General features: G+C 39.7%; 1 protein-coding gene across 2 annotated transcripts in view; it reads right to left on the bottom strand.

Moving 5' to 3' along the window:
- prkcz (protein kinase C, zeta) overlaps positions 1-18,735 on the bottom strand; it is a 466,471-nt gene that overhangs the window by 196,019 nt on the left and 251,717 nt on the right. For both annotated transcript variants that reach the window (XM_078238768.1, XM_078238769.1), the window contains exons 8-9: positions 17,414-17,472; positions 11,225-11,413 (exon numbers count right to left, since the gene is read on the bottom strand). In XM_078238768.1, the coding sequence (XP_078094894.1) occupies positions 11,225-11,413; positions 17,414-17,472 (248 nt within the window). The remainder of the gene's footprint in view (positions 1-11,224; positions 11,414-17,413; positions 17,473-18,735) is intronic.

Here is an 18,735-nt window from a genome sequence, read left to right as displayed (position 1 = left end):
GGAACATAACTTTCTGACCATATTAAAAATCCTTCCTCAGCACTATAGAAGTTGAATGCTGAAAATCCCAGCACAAGTTTCTTTTCCTTGGTTCTTGCAGAAAGTATGAACTCATCCTTACACAAGCTGCCAAACATTCATCACAGCTAAGGCAAGAAGCCGAGTGAGATACAAGATTGGGATCCAAGAGCAAGAGAAATAAATTCCATGCATAAATATTGAAATAACTCTGTATAGATCCGTTTTACTTAAAGGAATAAAGATGCTGCAGTATGTTAAATGTTCTGCTGTTGAGGTTTTTGATAGCTGTGAAATATAGCCTCGAGTAAGCCAACAAAACAGGATACGGGCTCATTAAAGCTGGAGATGAGGTAGATTCCCAGAAATTCTTGGTAGTTAGATTAATGTCCAGCTGAACTGTAATTGAAAACAGCTGTTTCTGCACATTTTTCTTGCTGTTTGCTTCATCACAGAAATGTACCCTTTGACACTAATGCAATGTTAGCATCCTACATAAAATAGGTCCAAAATTTAACATTGTGAAATGATTTATATTGCAATAAAAAATTGCTTGCATCAGTCTATACATGTTGTGACTGCTTTGCTAAGCCAGGAAATTTTCTTCTTCCACACTGGTTAAATTCAAAATTGTGGTTTTCCGTTTTCTAATTTAAAAAAAAAACACCATTAGGTGGTGGGACTGAAAGCAAGAAGTGGGATGGTGGAAGTGAATGCTAATAGAGAGGAAAGCGAGGAGGAGAAGCGACAAGTGAGAGAGATGGGCTGGGTAATTGTCGGGTATGTGCAGGGAAGAGGAGGCCGGAGGACTTCGAGGCCAAGTTTGATCATCAAACAGACTTGCAGGCAAAAAATGATCAGCCACAAATAATCTTCTGGGTAACCATGGTAGACATATAGAACCTAAAATACATTACAGCACTGTACATCTAAAATCACAGCATCATAAGCCAATATGAAAACTCTAATACAATATACTGAACCAGAACACCAGTATTATATTTCTTCTGTAAAGACTTGAGGATTTGCAGTTAGCACCTTCTTCCAAATGGTCGACTCACTGATATTTCTCTTTTTAAAAAATGCTAATTTCCATCCTACCTTTGCTAAAGCCGTTGACTGGAGTGTGGTTTCACAGGGACATACCGGGTTATTTTCTCTATGCTGCCCCCAACTGACATTATATACACAGAAGATATCATGGGATAGTAACTATGTGGGGTAGAAAGGTTTTTGCTCTGAGTCAGCAGGTTGATGCACCAAAATATTGCATCACTGAGCTATCCTCAATGCACTGGAATATTAACCAGGAAGGTTATCTTCTGTACAGCATGTATTAAAAGTTGGATACTGCAGAAGAATCACAGCTTAGCTGTCAACAGAAAAAGCAAACTAAAGTGATGCTGCCATCTAGTGATGGCCAAATAACTTAACTGCAGTTGATCTGAAAGAGAAAAAGAATTCCAAACAGACTGCCAATTCCACTGTGCCCTTTGTAGGCTATTGGTGCCAGGAAGTCGTAAGTAAATTCAAGTTAATGAGATTGATTTCCATTCATTTCAGCATGAAGCAGTTAGCATTAATTTTCCAAGATGTTTTATTATTTATCTTCTTACTCTCTCTGCACCCTTCCCCACTAGTCAAGAAAGTAGGCCTCTGCAAATGCTGCTCTCTACTGGATACCCAGGAGATCTGTAACAGCAGTCTCCAGTGACTCAGATTTTTCTTTAATCCATAGGATGAAGCACCTGGCATTCACACAGTGCCTTTCTCTCTCACCTGGCCTGAAAAACAAACACATCTAATACTGGAAACACTGAAAAATTGTAGGATTGATTCAAAGTCCGACATGTCACACTATCAAAGCCATATTTCAACAATTAACTGGTCAACATTTTTATGACAGCTAACTTGAAAGCAGAAGTTACTGTTGGCAACATACTTGTATCAAGGTTCACTTTCTTAAATTTCAACAGTGGTGTTTACATTGCCATCAATAATCCCTGCCTTTCACTGATTAAGTGCAGAATAGTATTCAGAATCACCCATCAAAAATTATTGAAGCTGTAACTGATTTATGGACTCAGTTGCCTAACTTTTTTTGGAGTCTCTATACAGAATGGCCTAGCACAACCCTCATGTGCTTTACAATGTTGATCTGTATTAAAACTCCACTGGAAATCATGACTCACATTGGAATACGATTTCATGGGTGGAGACATTCCTCCAGCAGCTTACTCAAGTGATCACTCTTCTATGTCTTGGTGTACCCAACTTTTAAACACACGCTCTCACACACTGTCAATAAGCATCCGGTTGGCAGCTAGTTAGCTGTGGACTGTCAGAAGGTTTACTGTTGAAGGCTCTTATTAGTTTGTACAAATGATTTTGTGGATAGAATTCTGTTCAAAGTGTGTAACATAAAAATCCATTTTATGATTGTTTTTGGCTTTGGTGAGACCTTATCTGAAGTATTCCCTGAAGTTTTGGTAAACCGATTTCAGAAAACATTCTCAGTGACTGGAAAGGTACAGCTGAGCCCATAACTTAAAGGAATCCATACAAGTAAAAGATTGGTTAGCGCAGGCCCTTTCTCTCTCTAGTAAAAATACTTGGATGAAATACAGCAAGTGTTCAAAGCCTGTTTTTCTGCATGTATAGAATTTAAACATAAGTGGCATATTTAAGGATAGCATAAGAAAATAGGAAATGCAGGAAGAACTTGTTTTTACTCAAAGGGTATCATGTGAAACAGAGTATCAGCATGGGTGGCGGAACAAGAAAACAAAATGGGTTTCTGTTAACAAATGGGATTCAGGTCTAATAAAGCTTTATCAAGGGAATACTGTGGTTAGGTAGTTTAGTTCAGTTGGCTGGACACGATATGGACATGATATGCAGCGACACGAACAGCACAGGTTCAATTTCCATACCAGTGGATGTTATTCATGAACCTTCTCAATCTTGCCCCTTGCCTGAGGTATGGTGACCCTCATGTTAAATCACCATATCTCTCTCTCTTAAAAAAGGGGGAGAGCAGCCTATCGTCCTCTGGGACTTTGGCGACTTTCAATTCATTCAGGTGATCTAGACAGGCCAAAGGTCTTGTCCCACCTAGGACTGCTACTGTGTTATTATACATTTCAGCAGGAATCACTAGCTAACAATCAGGAGCAATTGTAGCTAAAACAACACAACCCAGGAATCAAACTTGGATCAGTTGGAAGGTACATTAAGTGATACATTATATGAGCAATGTCACTTCAAACTTAAAAGTATAATATAATCAAAGCCCAAAAACATAAAAGAAAACTGAAATCAAGAATATGCAATTCAGATAATCTTAATTTTCCTCTCCCCACAAGAGGGTCCCAATTGCAGATTAAGTTTCTCCAATGACAAAGCTTACTATTTGATTTATTATTGTCTCATGTATTAGCATACAGTGAAAAGTATTGTTTCTTGTGCGCTATACAAAGCATACCTTTCATAGAGAAGGAAACGAGAGAGTGCAGAATGTAGTGTTACAGTCATAGCTAGGGTGTAGAGAAAGATCAACTTAATGCAAGGTAGATCTATTCAAAAGCTTGATGGCAGCAGGGAAGAAGCTGTTCTTGAGTCGGTTGGCACGTGACCTCAGACTTTTATATCTTTTTCCCGACAGAAGGTGGTGGAAGAGAGAATATATGGGGTCCTTAATTATGCTGGCTGCTTTGCCAAGGCAGCGGGAAGCGTAGACAGAGTCATTGGATGGGAGGCTGGTTTGTGTGATGGATTGGGCTACATTCACAACCTTTTGTAGTTTCTTAGTTGGTTCTATTCATGTACATGGCTTAGCACCAGTAAGGAAGTCAATCCAGAAGTGGTTTGGCCAAGAAAGGTTAGTGCTGGATGAATATAAAGCAATTCCCAGCCAATAGTAATTTTTCCCAACTTAGATGCCATTGGATTGGCACCAAGGTCAGTACAAAATGCCAGGAAAAGTTAGTACCAGCTGAAAGGAAAGTAGTACTCAGCCAGTACTAACTTGCCCTAGTTATCAGATGCTGCCGGACTGGCAGCTACATCAATCCGAAATGTTGACTTCCATTAAGGATACATGCAGGCTGGCACTCAGTCTCCAATGTGAGAAACTCCAGATGAAAGCAGAACTTTAAAAAAACAGATTTTCATAAGGAGAAAAAAGGCTATTTAAATTTACATCATTGTAGGAAATAATATTTTTCAACTTCTACATGCAATAGAGTATTTTCTCCCTCACTCTCCCTCAGCTTCTCTTTATCTTCAAAAATGGACGTAATTAATGCATAATTACTTAAAATAATGCTGTGAATCAAGGGTTGACTGAAATTATCTGCAAATGTAGTATATAATCTGATTAATATTTGGTTGAAACATGCTTTGAAAATGCAATATTTCAGAAAACAAAGATCAAGATATCCAATTAATTGTAAATCACACTTGCATTACCACAGGTATTTAAAAAAAATCTGGCTAGTGATTAAAGCAACATAGCCTCATCCCAAGGAGGTGGCTCACCATGTGTGGGATCACAAACATTAATCCACTCCACCCAACAACTCACTTTTAAAAATTGAAGGCATGGTAATCCCATGTTTGCTGCCTAGTTTGTCACCTGGACATGACCAGAGATTTGAGAAGCAAACTATGTCTGATTTTTGACATTTTTACAATTACAGATTTTTCTAAGCAAATATTTGGACATGCTCTTCCCACAGTGCATTAAAAAACTTAAATGTGTTCAAAGTTATAGGCTAAATCAAACAATCCATGGACAGCTGTAATGGAAAACGGTCAAGACACTCAAAGAGCATAGAACAAAAAGGTATTATGCAATTGGATGATATCCTTCTCAAAAGAGCTGCAATAGTAAACTTCAAGATGGGAATTTGCTTGGTAGACCAGGATTTCACAATGCCAAACATATAAAACTTCTTAAATTTTAAACCAGAGATGCATTTGGTAAAGTCAAAGGGCATGATCTTACTGGCCGCTCACGCCATGCTCCCGGAGAATTTAGCATCCAACCAAATCTTCATTCACTGCAGCGGTTTGGGAAAATTCTGCCAGTGTGAAAGGCTGTAACATTCCGGCCAAGATTTTTGAGGGCAGTCTTATTTCCCAGTGGGTAAACAGAACAGTTTACAGTTAGTCACAGTTTTCACCAGATTTATTTTCTGATTATTTTCTGGTAAGATATATCTTCACTTTTTCACCAATGGTGTAACAATAATTTGCAGTAATACAGTACTTTCATGCAGAAAAGTGATCCCAGGTACTTTACACAGCGTACCAAAATATGGATATTTTGCCAAAGAAAGGAATATTCAGAGGGGTGGAAGGGTGTATTGTAAAGGGGATCTTTAAGGAAGAAAAATGGAGTAGAGAAATCCTGAGCATGGGGTCTAGTTAGCTTAAGGTGTACCTTCCCAAGGTAGAGTGAAGAGGAATAGAAGCAGTGAAGAAGCTTAGAGTTGGGAGGATTTAAAAATAAGAATCAGTTTTTAATTCCAAGGTGTCAGAGAACCAGAAGCCAAGGTAGATCAGTAAAGGTGGGCAAGGGTGAAAGAAGAGTTGATGGGGTGCAGAATAGGATATGAACAATTTTTTTGATAGCTAATGTTTACTTAGGGTGGAGAATAGGAACCTAGTTGGGGAAGCCTATTGAAATAAGCAAATCTGTAGATGACAAAGGTATGGATGTCAGTTGCGGTGACAAATGAATTAGCAGCAAGACAGTGATTTAATGGTGCAAGCAGTCTGAGTGATGTAAGTAGATTTAGGATTGAATCAATAATACAAGACCAAGAAAAGTTTAGTTCAGCATAACAAGCAACTAAAATGAGCAATGCAAGTGTTTGAAGAAGACATTCAAACCAGCAGGGAAACACTGGCTTTTTACAACATGACCAATAAGCTGGAGATTGGGGCGCTCCAGAATATGGTCGTGGGGGCTGTGATCGGGCTGTGGGAGGGGGGCAGCACTGTGGGGGTCCTGGGCTGGCCAGCAAATGGGAGGCTGACAGATCGGGGTCACTGCGCACGCACAGAGACCTGGAACTATCAGACTCTGATAATCACGATTGTGACCTCTGCAGTGCACAGAGAGAGATTCCTGCAAATACAGCAATCAGAATTTTTTTGGGAGAACCAGACCCATGATCTTTGTGCGAGTTTCATCACAGCAAAAACTCTTACAGTACAAAAATTGGGGAGGTCAGAAACTTCCCAAAGTAAATCTATGCCTCCCCCAAACAACTGACAATATACAACTAGTAAGCTATTACTACAAACATTCATACTAATAACTGTATAGCGGTAACACAGTATCAAATACAACAAAATTCTAAATAACTTCACATTAAACTGAAAGTAGGAACAAAGTGACAGGTTCAAACTAGTAAATGGCAAATTGAGAGCTCATGTCAAACCGACAGTGATCAATGGACTTCTGGATAGGATCGTGAAAATATTAAGAAATAAATGGCTGTTGTGAAAAGGTAAACATTGAGTCTTTCTGCACGAGTCAAAATGGGCCAAATAATTTTGCTTATCTGCATCTACTTCGTGATATAAGTATAAATTGGACACCAGGTAATGAAATACACATCGGGGATGATCTTACCAAAGAAATCTAAGTCCTGAATGAGCATAAAAACTGGAGAAATTCGCACATTTTTTGGGGCGACTTAAAAATCAAATCTTACCTGACTCGGGCAAAAAATCTCGACAAACTTTAACATCGCCAGCAGCAGGAGAGGATGGGGCCTAAATCGCCCAAAGGCCAGCTGATAGCAACAGAGGTTGCAAGTGCGCATGTGCAGGTTTCCGAGCTGACAGAACAGAGACCTGTCAATGCCTCTGCTGCTATAGCCAGCCTCTGTGGCCGATCACCACCCCCCCACCGGGCTCCGCTTTCCGCCACCCCCACCCTATCGCAGCCCAAACCACCAGCCCCCTGCATCCACCCCCCTCCCACTACCGATCACTGTTGCAGAGTGCGCAGTGATTTCCCCCACGCACTACTGATCACTACTATAAAGTGTGCACTGGCTCCCCCCCACCAAACAGGCTGCCTCCTCAACACTGCCCGGTGCCTGGTGGGCACTGCCAGTGTGCCAGGCTGGCATTGCCCAAGGGGCATCCCACCCCTACCCACAACCTCCCAGGGAGGCCACAAGTGCCTCCAGTTCTACAGGCGGGGCCATCACATCTGGCCCCCATTGATGGGGGAACCATATGTGATATTCACTGGAGAGAACCTTCCCCGGAACTTGCCACAGAGGCAAGTGAGCCAAGACAATTCAGTCCTGAACTCTCTAAATCCATTCAAATTGGTTTCTAAATAAATTTAAATATCAGCCTCGCGCCCGACCGTGTCGGATATCCAGTGCCGGTAAGATCGACAGGGGCTCAAAATTGAACCTGATTTCTTGGCTCTTTCACAATCTTACCGGCTTGCCCAGCCCATAGGCTGGTGGGGGGCTCAATGGCTCTCCAATTGCATCTTTATTCCCCCGAGTCCAGATGCCTCAAAAATCTATTTTTTTTTTTAAAAGTTAAATTTTGAAAGGAGCCCTTTTACTTCACTGAATTCTCATGCAAAATAGAAAAGTAAGTCCTCACCAATGGCACCACAGACCGACAGCATCCAGATTCATTTCTGTACTCAGTGGCAAGATCAGTTTACAATCTCAATTAAGGTACTGAGGAAAATGGTTCAGGTACTTTCTTACAGAGATTAAGGAAAATCACGGAGATTCCAGATAGGCTTGATTTGTATGACCCCGTGCATGAGCTGGGAACAGGTTCTTTATTATAGTTATTGAATAGACAAATACATCCAGGTTGAGAGATGGAAGAGTAACGTAAGTATATAGCCAGAAAAATCAGTATGGTTTCATCAAAACCTTTAAATGGACAAATATGAAAGGAATAGAGTTAACTTCAAGTTATTAACATATTAGCAATCACATATGGTAATGGAGTTCATGGCAGGATAATGCAACTCTGAGGTGCTTTGTAGCTTGTACATGCACTAGTGGCAAACAACAATAACATACCTATAATAGTTGTGGCAGCTGTCATTCACTACTATCATGAAAATAGTTTTCCCTCTTTTAGTTCCAAAATGGTGTGTCAAAATAATTTATGGATTGATCACAGATGTGCAGGATATCAGAGATGCAATTAGAGGCTAGAGAGCAACTATGACAAAGGAAAAAGGAAACCAGGAACAAAGGAGCCTACAATTCTAACAGCATATTTAGCACATTTTCCAGCTTTGGAAAAGACTTTAAGAAAAGGACATTAGAGATGTCACTTGCTCCTGACTTCCACTTGAGATGCTGAGGGCATAAAATGTAACAAGAGGAGATCGATTTTACTTCTTTTAATTTCTATCTTCATTTCAACACTAGCTATCTCATAAAACTACTCTCAAGTCTAATGACTTGCATGTTGGAAAACCTATAAAGCCCTATGTTGGTATTTCCATAGACCCTTAGAATCACTACATTGCAGCAGGAAGCCATTCGGCCCATTGAGTCGCTCCAAAACAGCATTTTGCCCATCATCCCGCCCTATCCCCATAACCCTGCGCATTACCATGGCTACTCCACCTAATCTACACACCTTTGGACACCAAAGGACAATTTAGCACAGCCAATCCACCTAACCTGCACATCTTTGGACTTTTTATCCTTCCTTAGCTACTTAAAAAATTACAATGATTTGTAGTCTGACAAAATCAGAAAAAGCTAATGTGAAAGTACAGTAGAAATGTATTTGAATTTCTTCCGCGCTAAAGTAAGTCACATTGTTTGTAGCATATGCACCCAGAGGAAACCCACGCAGATGCAGGGAGAACGTGTAGAATCTGTACAGGCAGTGACTGAAGTCGGGAATTGAACCCGGGTCTTTGGCGCTGAGGCAGCAATGCTAACCACTGTGCCACACAAGTCATCAACTCTATAAAAACACGACAAAAGTATCTATGTTTTACATGGAGTCACTTAAATACATAATTTCACCCTAGACATTTCTGAAAAAGCACAGCATTTCTGTTGTTCACATTTCCAGGAGGACGACACATTTTGAATGTTTAAAAAAAAATAATGATAGAATTGTTGGCACAGAAAAACCCAACCATGTGTTGGTGATCTACCTTGCAAATCTGGGACAATCTTGCTCACAAGATAGCTCTGGAAATTTATCATTGGTATACACAATGCAAGGATGGCTTCAGTCCATCAAACAATGCATGCATTACAAAAACCACAACAAATACTATTCTCCATTAACATTTTCTTATACCAACGAACTAATTACAATTGGTTTCTAACAAGTTACAAATGTTAAGATTCCATCAGTAAATTTATTTTAATATAACCATACAAGAGAGCTTCAGCTTTATTTTAGTATGATTTAAGATTAAGAGGGAGAAGACGGCAGGATTTTGCAGATGATATATTTCTCACAGCAAGAGAAACTATATCCCGATGAGAGGAATCCTCTCCACATCCACCCTATCATTATCCCTCATGATCTTAAACGTTTTGATTAAGCTGCCTCTTACTCAACTTAACTCTAGTGGATACAAACCTAACCCCTTCAACCTTTCCTCGTAAGACAACCTGCCCATTCTTGGAATTAGTAACCCTGTGAACTGTTTCTAGCACATTAACATATTTCCTTAAATGACAAGACCAATAATGTACACAATACCCCAGATATAGTCTCACCAATGCCCTGTACAGCTGAAGCATAATCTCCCTACTTATGTAATCAATTCCCCTCAATAAACAACAATATTCGATTGGTTTCCTAATTACTTGCTCTACCTGGTACCAGCCTTTTGTGATTCATGCACTAGGACACCCAGATCCCTCTGCAATCTCTCACTATTTAGACAATAAGCTTCTTTTTAATTTTTCCTGCCAAAATGGACAATTTCATATTTGCCCACACTATTCTCCTTAAGTCTCTCCTTAAAAAATGTCTATTAGGACAAAGCTTTCGATCACTCTTCAGAACCGTCTCTCTTTTTGCATGCTGTCTATTTTTCTCCAATGAGGTCTCAAAGAATTATCAGGACATTTTTCTGGAATGTACACCATATAAATGCAAGTTATTATTGTTGTCATATTACTATAACTTTTAAAGGCTAAGAATGCATTTAATGTTACATTACTTCCCATTTATTTTATACCATTGCGATTTCCAGTTACTTTCTCTGAAGGGCTGCAGTATAGAACTCCAGAATCTTTTTTAAGTATGAAACAATCCTAAATATTCAATTTAGTCAGAACAATGTGTTCCAATGCTTTGACATTTTCACAATTTTGACCTTGGTCTAATTAATTCCTTAAATATTGAAAAATATGTTGGCTTTCACATTAGGTACAGTTCTTACACATCGAAAATGTGATGGCAAATTTCTTCCCCCTCATTCTTAATTTTCTTCCATATTCTCTTCAAGGCAGTGGCTCATGCTAGGATTATGCTTTCTGTAGGCAAAACAATCTTCCAGAATCTCACCCACATTGCTATGTCATATATGTATCTTAATGTATGCTACTTGACTGCAGGATGCATCTCAAACATTACACAATAACCTGCACATAGAATCATAGAATCCCTCCAGTGCAGAAAGAGGCCATTTGGCCCATCGAGCCTGCACCGACAATCATTCCACCCAGGTCCTATCCCCGCAACCCCATGTATTTACCCTGCTAGTCCCCCTGATACTAAGGGACAATTTAGCATGGCCAATCCATCTAACCTGTACATCCAACTGTAGTCATTGGATAGTGACCAGGAGTATAAAACTTCAGTTGATTTTCCATTTCTCCCTCTATCAGTAAAGGGAGATTGCAGGGCCTTGCTCCCTCAAAGACCAGAGAGCAATTTTTAATAACATTTATGAAATGGGTCAGTAAAGTATAGAATCAAAAAAACTGAAAACAATTCTGAATTAATTATACTTTCAATGCCAAAAATCTGTGGTATTCCTCAATTAAATACAACAAGAAAACCAGACCAAAACAACTTTTCCCTATATTACAACAGTGACAATGCTTCAAAATAATATAACTAGCTGTGAAGCATTGTGGGACATTGAGTTTGTGAAAAATACTTAATACAGGTAAGGTCTTTCTTTTCTTCTTAAATGAATAAACTTTACCTCATCATCATGGACCAGTTCCTTCTTTACCACCTTCATTGCATAAATACAGTCGTTTTTCTTCAAGCGTACAAGGAGAACTTTAGCGTAGCTGCCACGTCCAATGACTCGTATAAGGTCAAAGTCTTGCAAACCTAACACTGAAGAAATCTTGATTCCGTCAACACCATCAACCACTGGCTTGAGATCCTAGAACCCAAAAAAATTGACACAGTTCAAGTATATTCGGTAGTTCAAGATCCCTAAAAACTAAAAACAAACATTAATTAAAAGGATGAAGCAACATGAAGTATCTGGAGACATGACGATCTAGTCAAATCACCAGATCATAAGGGTTACTGTGACTCCTCTTTTTGCACACCAGATCAATATAAGGCAATATAGAATCAATGAACCAATTTGTAAGGAGGTTATCTGGTCCAACATGCCTGTGTTAGCTCTTCGAAACATACCAAATAAATAGTCGAACACAACTACTCTGCACCTTAGCTATGATTCAAACTTTCAAGTTTGCTGATGACAGCACCATAGTGGGTCAGATCTCAAACAATGATGAGATGAACTACAGGAATGATAGAGAGAATCTGGTGAAATGGGGCGACAACAATAATCTCTTCTTCAGTGTCAACAAAACGAAGGAGACAGTCATCAACTTCAGGAAACGTAGTGGTGAACATGCCCCTGTCTACATTAATGGGGATGAAGTAGAAATGGTTGAGAGCTTCAAGTTTTAAGATGTCCAGATCACCAACAACACGTCCTGATCTCCCCATTCCAACACTATGCTTAAGAAAACCCACCAATGCCCCTACTTTCTCAGAAGACTAAGGAAATTTGGCTGCTACGACTCTCACCAACTTTTACAGATGCACTATAGAAAGCATTTTTTCTGGTTGTATCACAGGTTTGAATGGCCCCTGCTCTGCCCAAGACTGCAAAAAACTACAAAGGGTCATGAATGAAGCCCAGTCCATCACGCAAAGCAGCCTCCCATCCATTGACTCTGTCTACACTTCCCGCTGCCTTGGAAAAGCAGCCAGCATAGTCAAAGACCCCATGCACTCTGGAAGTACTCTCTTCCACCTTCTTCCGTCGGGAAAAAGATACAAAAGTCTGAGGTCATGTACCAACTGACTCGAGAACAGCTTCTTCCCTGCTGTGATCAGGCTTTTGAATGGACCTACTCGCACTGTTGATTTTTCTCTACATCTTAGCTATGACTGTAACACTACATTCTGCACTCTCTCCTTTCCTTCTCTATGAACAGTATGCCTTGTATGTATAGCGTGCAAGAAACAATACTTTTCACAGTATACTAATACGTGACAACAATAAATCAAATCAAAATCATCTAACTTCTTGCAATCTTTGAAATCTTCCAAACCATCGTTGTTTGGGAGAAAATGTGGTTCAACTGGTTCTATTTGTGCCTTTCTCTTCCAGTTTGAAACACTGGTATTTTAAGGTCTTGTAATACACTGCAGCATATGTACTATCTGGTCATTGGGCAAGGTTATGTTATTATGCTATGTTATTAAATTAGCAATTCAGAGATTTGGACTACAAATTCAGAGAAACGATCAAATTCCCAAGATTGACAATTTGAATTCAAATTTTAAACATCTGTAAATAAAAAGTTGGTATCAGTAAAAGTGACCACAAAGCTTGTCAAAAAAATGCAACTGGTTCAACTAACATCCTTTCGGGAAGGAAACCTAATCTCCATATAAAACTCAAATCACCAAGGCTAAATTTTAACTGCTCTCTAAAGTGGCCTGGCAAGTCTCTCAGCTATACAAGATCACAATAGAAAATCCTTACAGCTTTGTGGGAGTATCGTCATTCTTAACAGCTTTAACATAAATTGTCTGAAAACTACTCTGTGACCTACTGATTTGGTGACATCTCACCCCAGAAATGAAGCATGAAAGTTAGAAGTTTTCCCACCTCAACTTTCTTTGTTGCTCTCTTTCTGTCTGAGAAATCTGCCTTAGGCTAGGTGACAACTGTGGCTCAGTTGTTAGCACCCTTGCCCACGAGTCACAAGGTTTTGGGTTTAAGTTTTACTCCAGGACTTCAGAAGATATGGCCCACTCTGCCATGCAATACAATCATGGCTGATCTTGGGCTTCAACTTCACCTTCCTGTCATTCCCCAATTCCCTTGATTCCCTCAGAGACCGAAAATCTACTACCTCAGTGTTAAATGTATTCAACAATAGAGCATTGAAGGAGTTAAAAATCATCGAATGCAGCAGAGTTCTCCTGTGAATTGAGTACAGCACGGTTCCCTGGAAAGTTGCTGTGAAGATATTTTTGAGCAGATCCCAAATTTACAATAGGCAGCACAAACAAGCTACACAAGGGACAAGAAGATGGAACTCTGATATCCACAAGGTGGTAGCCGTAAGAGCAGGTGTGGATGTTTGAACAGTGTAACCATGTAGGCTTACCACGTTAGTAATTAATTATAATTAGACAAGCATATAGAAGTTATAACTGGTTAACTATATTCACCTGACAAAATGAATTAAAACTTAGTTGTAATTGGATATCAATGACTTCAGAACAAATTCATACTTGTGATTAGTAGATGCAAATTACATGCAAGCTAACCAAATGCATAATTGCTCATGCCATGCATCACGCAGGAAGTCTCCAAGCCATCTCGTGGATGGCAGGCTTCCTTGCTATAACTTGAATAAAGGCTCATTTAAAACTCTGAAAGTTTTTTCTGATTTCTCGAGGGAAACAAAATAAGAATTCGCTGGATAGTGGCAAAATTCTATGTCAAGCATCCACAAACCTCTGAGGCAGAGCATTCCAGAGATTCACAAGCCCCTTTTCCTGAGACTGTCCCACGTATTATATTCCCCGACCAACGGAAACAATCTCTGTGTCAAATCGACCAAGCCCTTCCAGAATCTTGTATGTTTCAACAAGATTACCTCTCATTCGTCTAAATTCCACAGAAAATAGACAATTTGCCTATCATTGGTCAACTCTTTCAATCCAGGAACTAAGTTAGAGAACCTTTGCTGAACTGCCTCAAAGCAAGTATATCTCCTCTTAAATAAGACGACCAAAACTGCACACAGTATTCCAAATATGGTCTCAACAAAACCCACTATTATAGCAAGACTTTTTTTCTCATACTTTAATCCCCTTGCAATAGAGGCCAATATGCCAGTTGCCTTCCTAATTGTTTGCTGCATCTGAATGCAAACATTTTGTGTTCTTTATATGAGCACAACCAAGTCTCTTTGAACATTAAAACTCATAATTTTCTCACCTTTAAAAAAATATTTAGCTTTTCTATTCTTTCAACCAAAGTGAATAACTTCACACTTCCCTCCATTGTAATCCACCTGCCATTCTGTAGTCCACTCACTCAACCGGTTTATTTCTCTTTGTAGCCTTTGTGTCCTCCCCACAGCTTACCTTTCCACCTAGTTTTGTACCATCAGCAAACTTCGACACAAAAAGGGAAAAAATATCAAGGTTGACACTCCAGTGTAGAACAGAGCATGCTGCACAGTTGGAGGTGCATATTTTAAATCTAATATTAACCGAGGCCCAACTGCACACCTGGTAGTCGTAAAAAAATCCCATGGCACTATTCTGAAGAACAGGGAAGTTATCTCTGCTATCCTGGCCAATATTTATCCCTCAATCAACATCACAGCATCATTACTGTCTGAGAGAGCATGTTGTGCACAAAATTGGCTACCGTGTTTCCTGCATTATAATAATGACTACACTTCAAAAGTACTTTGCTGGCTGTAAAGCACTTTCAGAAATCCAGTGGTCATGATCTTCTTGTTTTGACTGTTATATAGATACTCTCCAAGTACTTAATCCAGTTGGCAATTCTCCATGGGTGAACCTGTAAGTGTCATTAAAAGTATTTTACCATGACAGTTTCATAGCTAAGCTCAATCCTGTCCCTGTCCAACACCTATCCAGCACTGGTAGCACGTGTCAAGAAAGAGGTAGTTTAACGCAATCCATATTTGCATTTTTGGGTATTGAAGATAAAGGATAGGCTTAATTAAGTTGAATTTTGTGTTTCTCTATAAGAAAATGTTAAAGTGTTATTTAGCTTCATGTTAAACAAAGGTGTCTGCATGTCTATGGGTTCTGGTTTCATTTGAAACCGTGCCTCCATTGCAATTAAATGGTTGACAACATGAAAATAAACAGGGTTTAAAGAAAGACTAGGTTGTTGCTTAGCAACCAGGGTCCCACACTGCCATAAGTACTGTGGTTCAGTTGGAACCAGGTCCCAAGAAGAAAGCAGCTCTCACAGGAAGTGTGAGAAGAGAAGCAGGACGATGGCATAAGGGGTAGAAAGCAAGTCCCAGAAGCTGAAGAACAGATAGCTCCAGAAACCAAAAATGAAGAGAATCTCGGGAAGAATGAAGTCAAAGGGACAAAGAATTGGAATCTGAAGTTGAAGAAAGGGGTAGAGAGGAGCTTCCAGTTAAAGACAGAGCTGAAACATGCAGACCTGGTGAAGCTAGTGGTGAGAAACCAAAGAGCCGAAGTAATTTCTTCAGCGTGATTTGGACAGGCTGAGTGTGTGAACATATGCATGGCAGATCCAGTAAAACCTGGATAAATGTGAGGTTATCCACTTTGGTGGCAATAATAGGAACACAGATTATTACTTGCATGGGTGTAAATTGAGAGAGGTAGATACTCAGCAAGACCTTGGTGTCCTCATGCATCAGTTGCTGAAAGTAAACGCTCAGGTACAGTGGGCAGTAAAGAAGCCAAATGGTATGTTGGCCTCCACAGCAAGAGGATTTGAGTTTAGGGATAGGGATGTAATTGTATAGGGCGTTGGTCAAGCCATACCTGGAGTGATGTGTGCAGCTTTGATGTCCTTATCTGAGGAAGGATGGCCTTGCTATAGAGGGAGTACAGCAAAGACTTACCAGGCTGATTCCTGGGATGGCAGGTCTTTCATTTGAGGAGAGACTAAGTCGGTTAGAATTATATTCACTGGAGTTAAGGAGAGTGAGAGTGAATCTCATAGAAACTTATAAAATTCTGACAGGGCTAGACAGGGTAGATTCAGAAAGAACGTTCCCAACAGTAGGAGACTCCAGGACAAGGAGTAATAGTTTGAGGATAAGGAAGGAGAAATTTCTTCACCCAGAGGGTGGTGAATGTGTGGAATTCACTACCATCGAATATAGTTAAAGGGATCACGGGATATTGGAAGGGGGGGAGGGGGTGCTCAAAGGACCAAATGGCCTACTCCTGCTTCTAGTTTCAATCCTAAGGTTGATGACACCATAACACAACTTGTGAAGCAGTAGTGTCCTATTGGCATGGCTGGGTACTTGAGAGATGAGATGATGTGGAAGCTTGAATGCATATGGCAATCCAAAACAGAGGAAGACCGAAAGGTGAGATTGAAATCCTGGAAATGGATCCTTACGAAAGGCATCCGAGAAGAAGTGCTGTTTGGGAAAAGATTCTAAGACTTGTTTTTCCAGAGTGGAATTTGGAAACACTCAGGTGAAAGTCAGATTTCCTGTGAGACCAGTTTGCTCATAGTGTGATAAGCATCTGGGGGGGGCGGATTTGATGGAAAATCCACAGAAGTCTGCCACTTGGTTTCAGAGTGTGGTGTGTCTGACCAGATTTAGTATATTGGCAAATACGGATTGTGTACTTACCAAGAACACTAGAATTTAAGATATTTTGTAACTTGTGTAATCCATATAAATCTGCATATGCCTGTAAAGGTGTAGAGGGAGTGAGGAAGTAGTGTATTATAGTTAATATTTGACAAATGTTTTATTATTTTGTTAAAAGTTAATTAGCAGTCTAATTAATCTGTGACTCCATTCATCCACATCTCTTTAAAAAAAAACGCTTATGGTCTGTTGAGCCAGGGTTCCATTCTGGGACCCGATTGCCTAGTAATAGCATCAGCTGAGATTGTAACACATGGAACAGGAGTTGGAACTGCTGCTGCTTTTCTTTCCACCTCTGCTTAGGTGTAGTGAAACCAGTAGCAGAAACACAACTTCTGTCTTTCCAGAGATCAGATAACTGATCATATATCAAGGATAGAACTTGATCCCAACTGAAAATCATAATGAGCTGATACAAAACTCATCATGCATCATTGAACATATGAAATAACTTATTTAGTTTTTATTGCAAAACCTACCTCTGAGTCGTCTGTGACCCTGTCTAATTTAGTCCGACTGTGTGGCAGGAATGGTACAACTGCAAAGGAAAGAAACAAGAACTCAGAGCAACTCAGTTTACAGGATTTACAGAACATTTAGTGTGCCTTCCATTGGAAAAAACAATCTAGAAATCTGAATCAAAATGGAAATTGTTGGAATGCACAAGTCACTGATGATATAACCTTTTCCACCAAAACATTAATCTAAATTATTCTTTTTTCAAAAGAAAGATAAAATGCTAGAAATACTCAGCTGGTTGAGCAGCATCTTTGGAGAGAGAAATGGAGTTTACGTTTCAGGCCGAGTTCTTTTCATCAAAACAGAAAAAGATATAGATGTACCAGTTTGTAAGCAAGTAGAAACAGGAAATGAGGCCAGTGGAGAAAAGGACAAAAAGGTCAAATGGTAGGTAGCAGTGATTAAATGACAAAAGGGGTGATCATGCATGGCAAAAGGAGGGTTACGGGAGGAGTAAGAAATATGGGAAAGGTCTGGAGAAGCTGTAAATGAAAACAGCAGAACTATCCCAACAGTTTCTATCCAGAAAAATTGGAAGATGGTGATGATTTGAAATTGCTGACTCTAGAAGGTTGTAAAGCACCTAATCAAAAGATCAGGTGCTATTCCTCGAGCGTCCACTCAACAACAAGAAATATGTTTGCATATCAAAGGCTGATTACAGCACAACTTGCGTCAAGAAATTCATACACAGACTAAGTAATTAGGTTAAAAACATGCAAACATGGAACAATCATGTAGTAACAAAAATACATAAACAATCCAGCAGGAAACAGAGAAGTGATGGACAGAATGTTAAAGGGAGGGCAATGTTAGATCAAACTTATACTAAAATTATAAAGCAATACACCATTCCTAATTTACAGGCACTCAAATACATGTAAATTTCATCATTTAAGTACTTAATTGAGGACCCAAACCATGTAAGGAATAGGGTTACATTGATACAGCACCTTTAATGTAATAAAACTCAGGTCACACTTGGAAGACTAGTGTTCACCAAATCTGTGTTTGGTTTCCCCAGTGTAGAATAGACCATATTGTGATAAGTGAATACAGCATACCGAGTTGAAAGAAGCATGACTAAATTGCTGCTTCAACTGAAAAGCTTTTGTGGTCCTGGATGGTGAGAAAGGAGGAGGTGAAGGTGCAGGTTTTACATCTCCTCTGTTTGCATTGGAAGGTGACATAGAAAGGAGAACAGGTGTTGGGCGGTCTTGGAAGAGTGGACCAGGGTGTAGTGCAGTAAACATTGGTGTGGAAGGTAGCACTGTCAGAACAG

This window comes from Mustelus asterias, chromosome 22 (genome assembly GCF_964213995.1).
Source record: "Mustelus asterias chromosome 22, sMusAst1.hap1.1, whole genome shotgun sequence".
In the NCBI taxonomy this organism is placed as follows: Eukaryota; Metazoa; Chordata; class Chondrichthyes; order Carcharhiniformes; family Triakidae; genus Mustelus; species Mustelus asterias.
The sequence above is the reverse complement of the archived record's forward strand: the minus strand, read 5'-3'. Positions and strand labels throughout refer to the sequence as shown.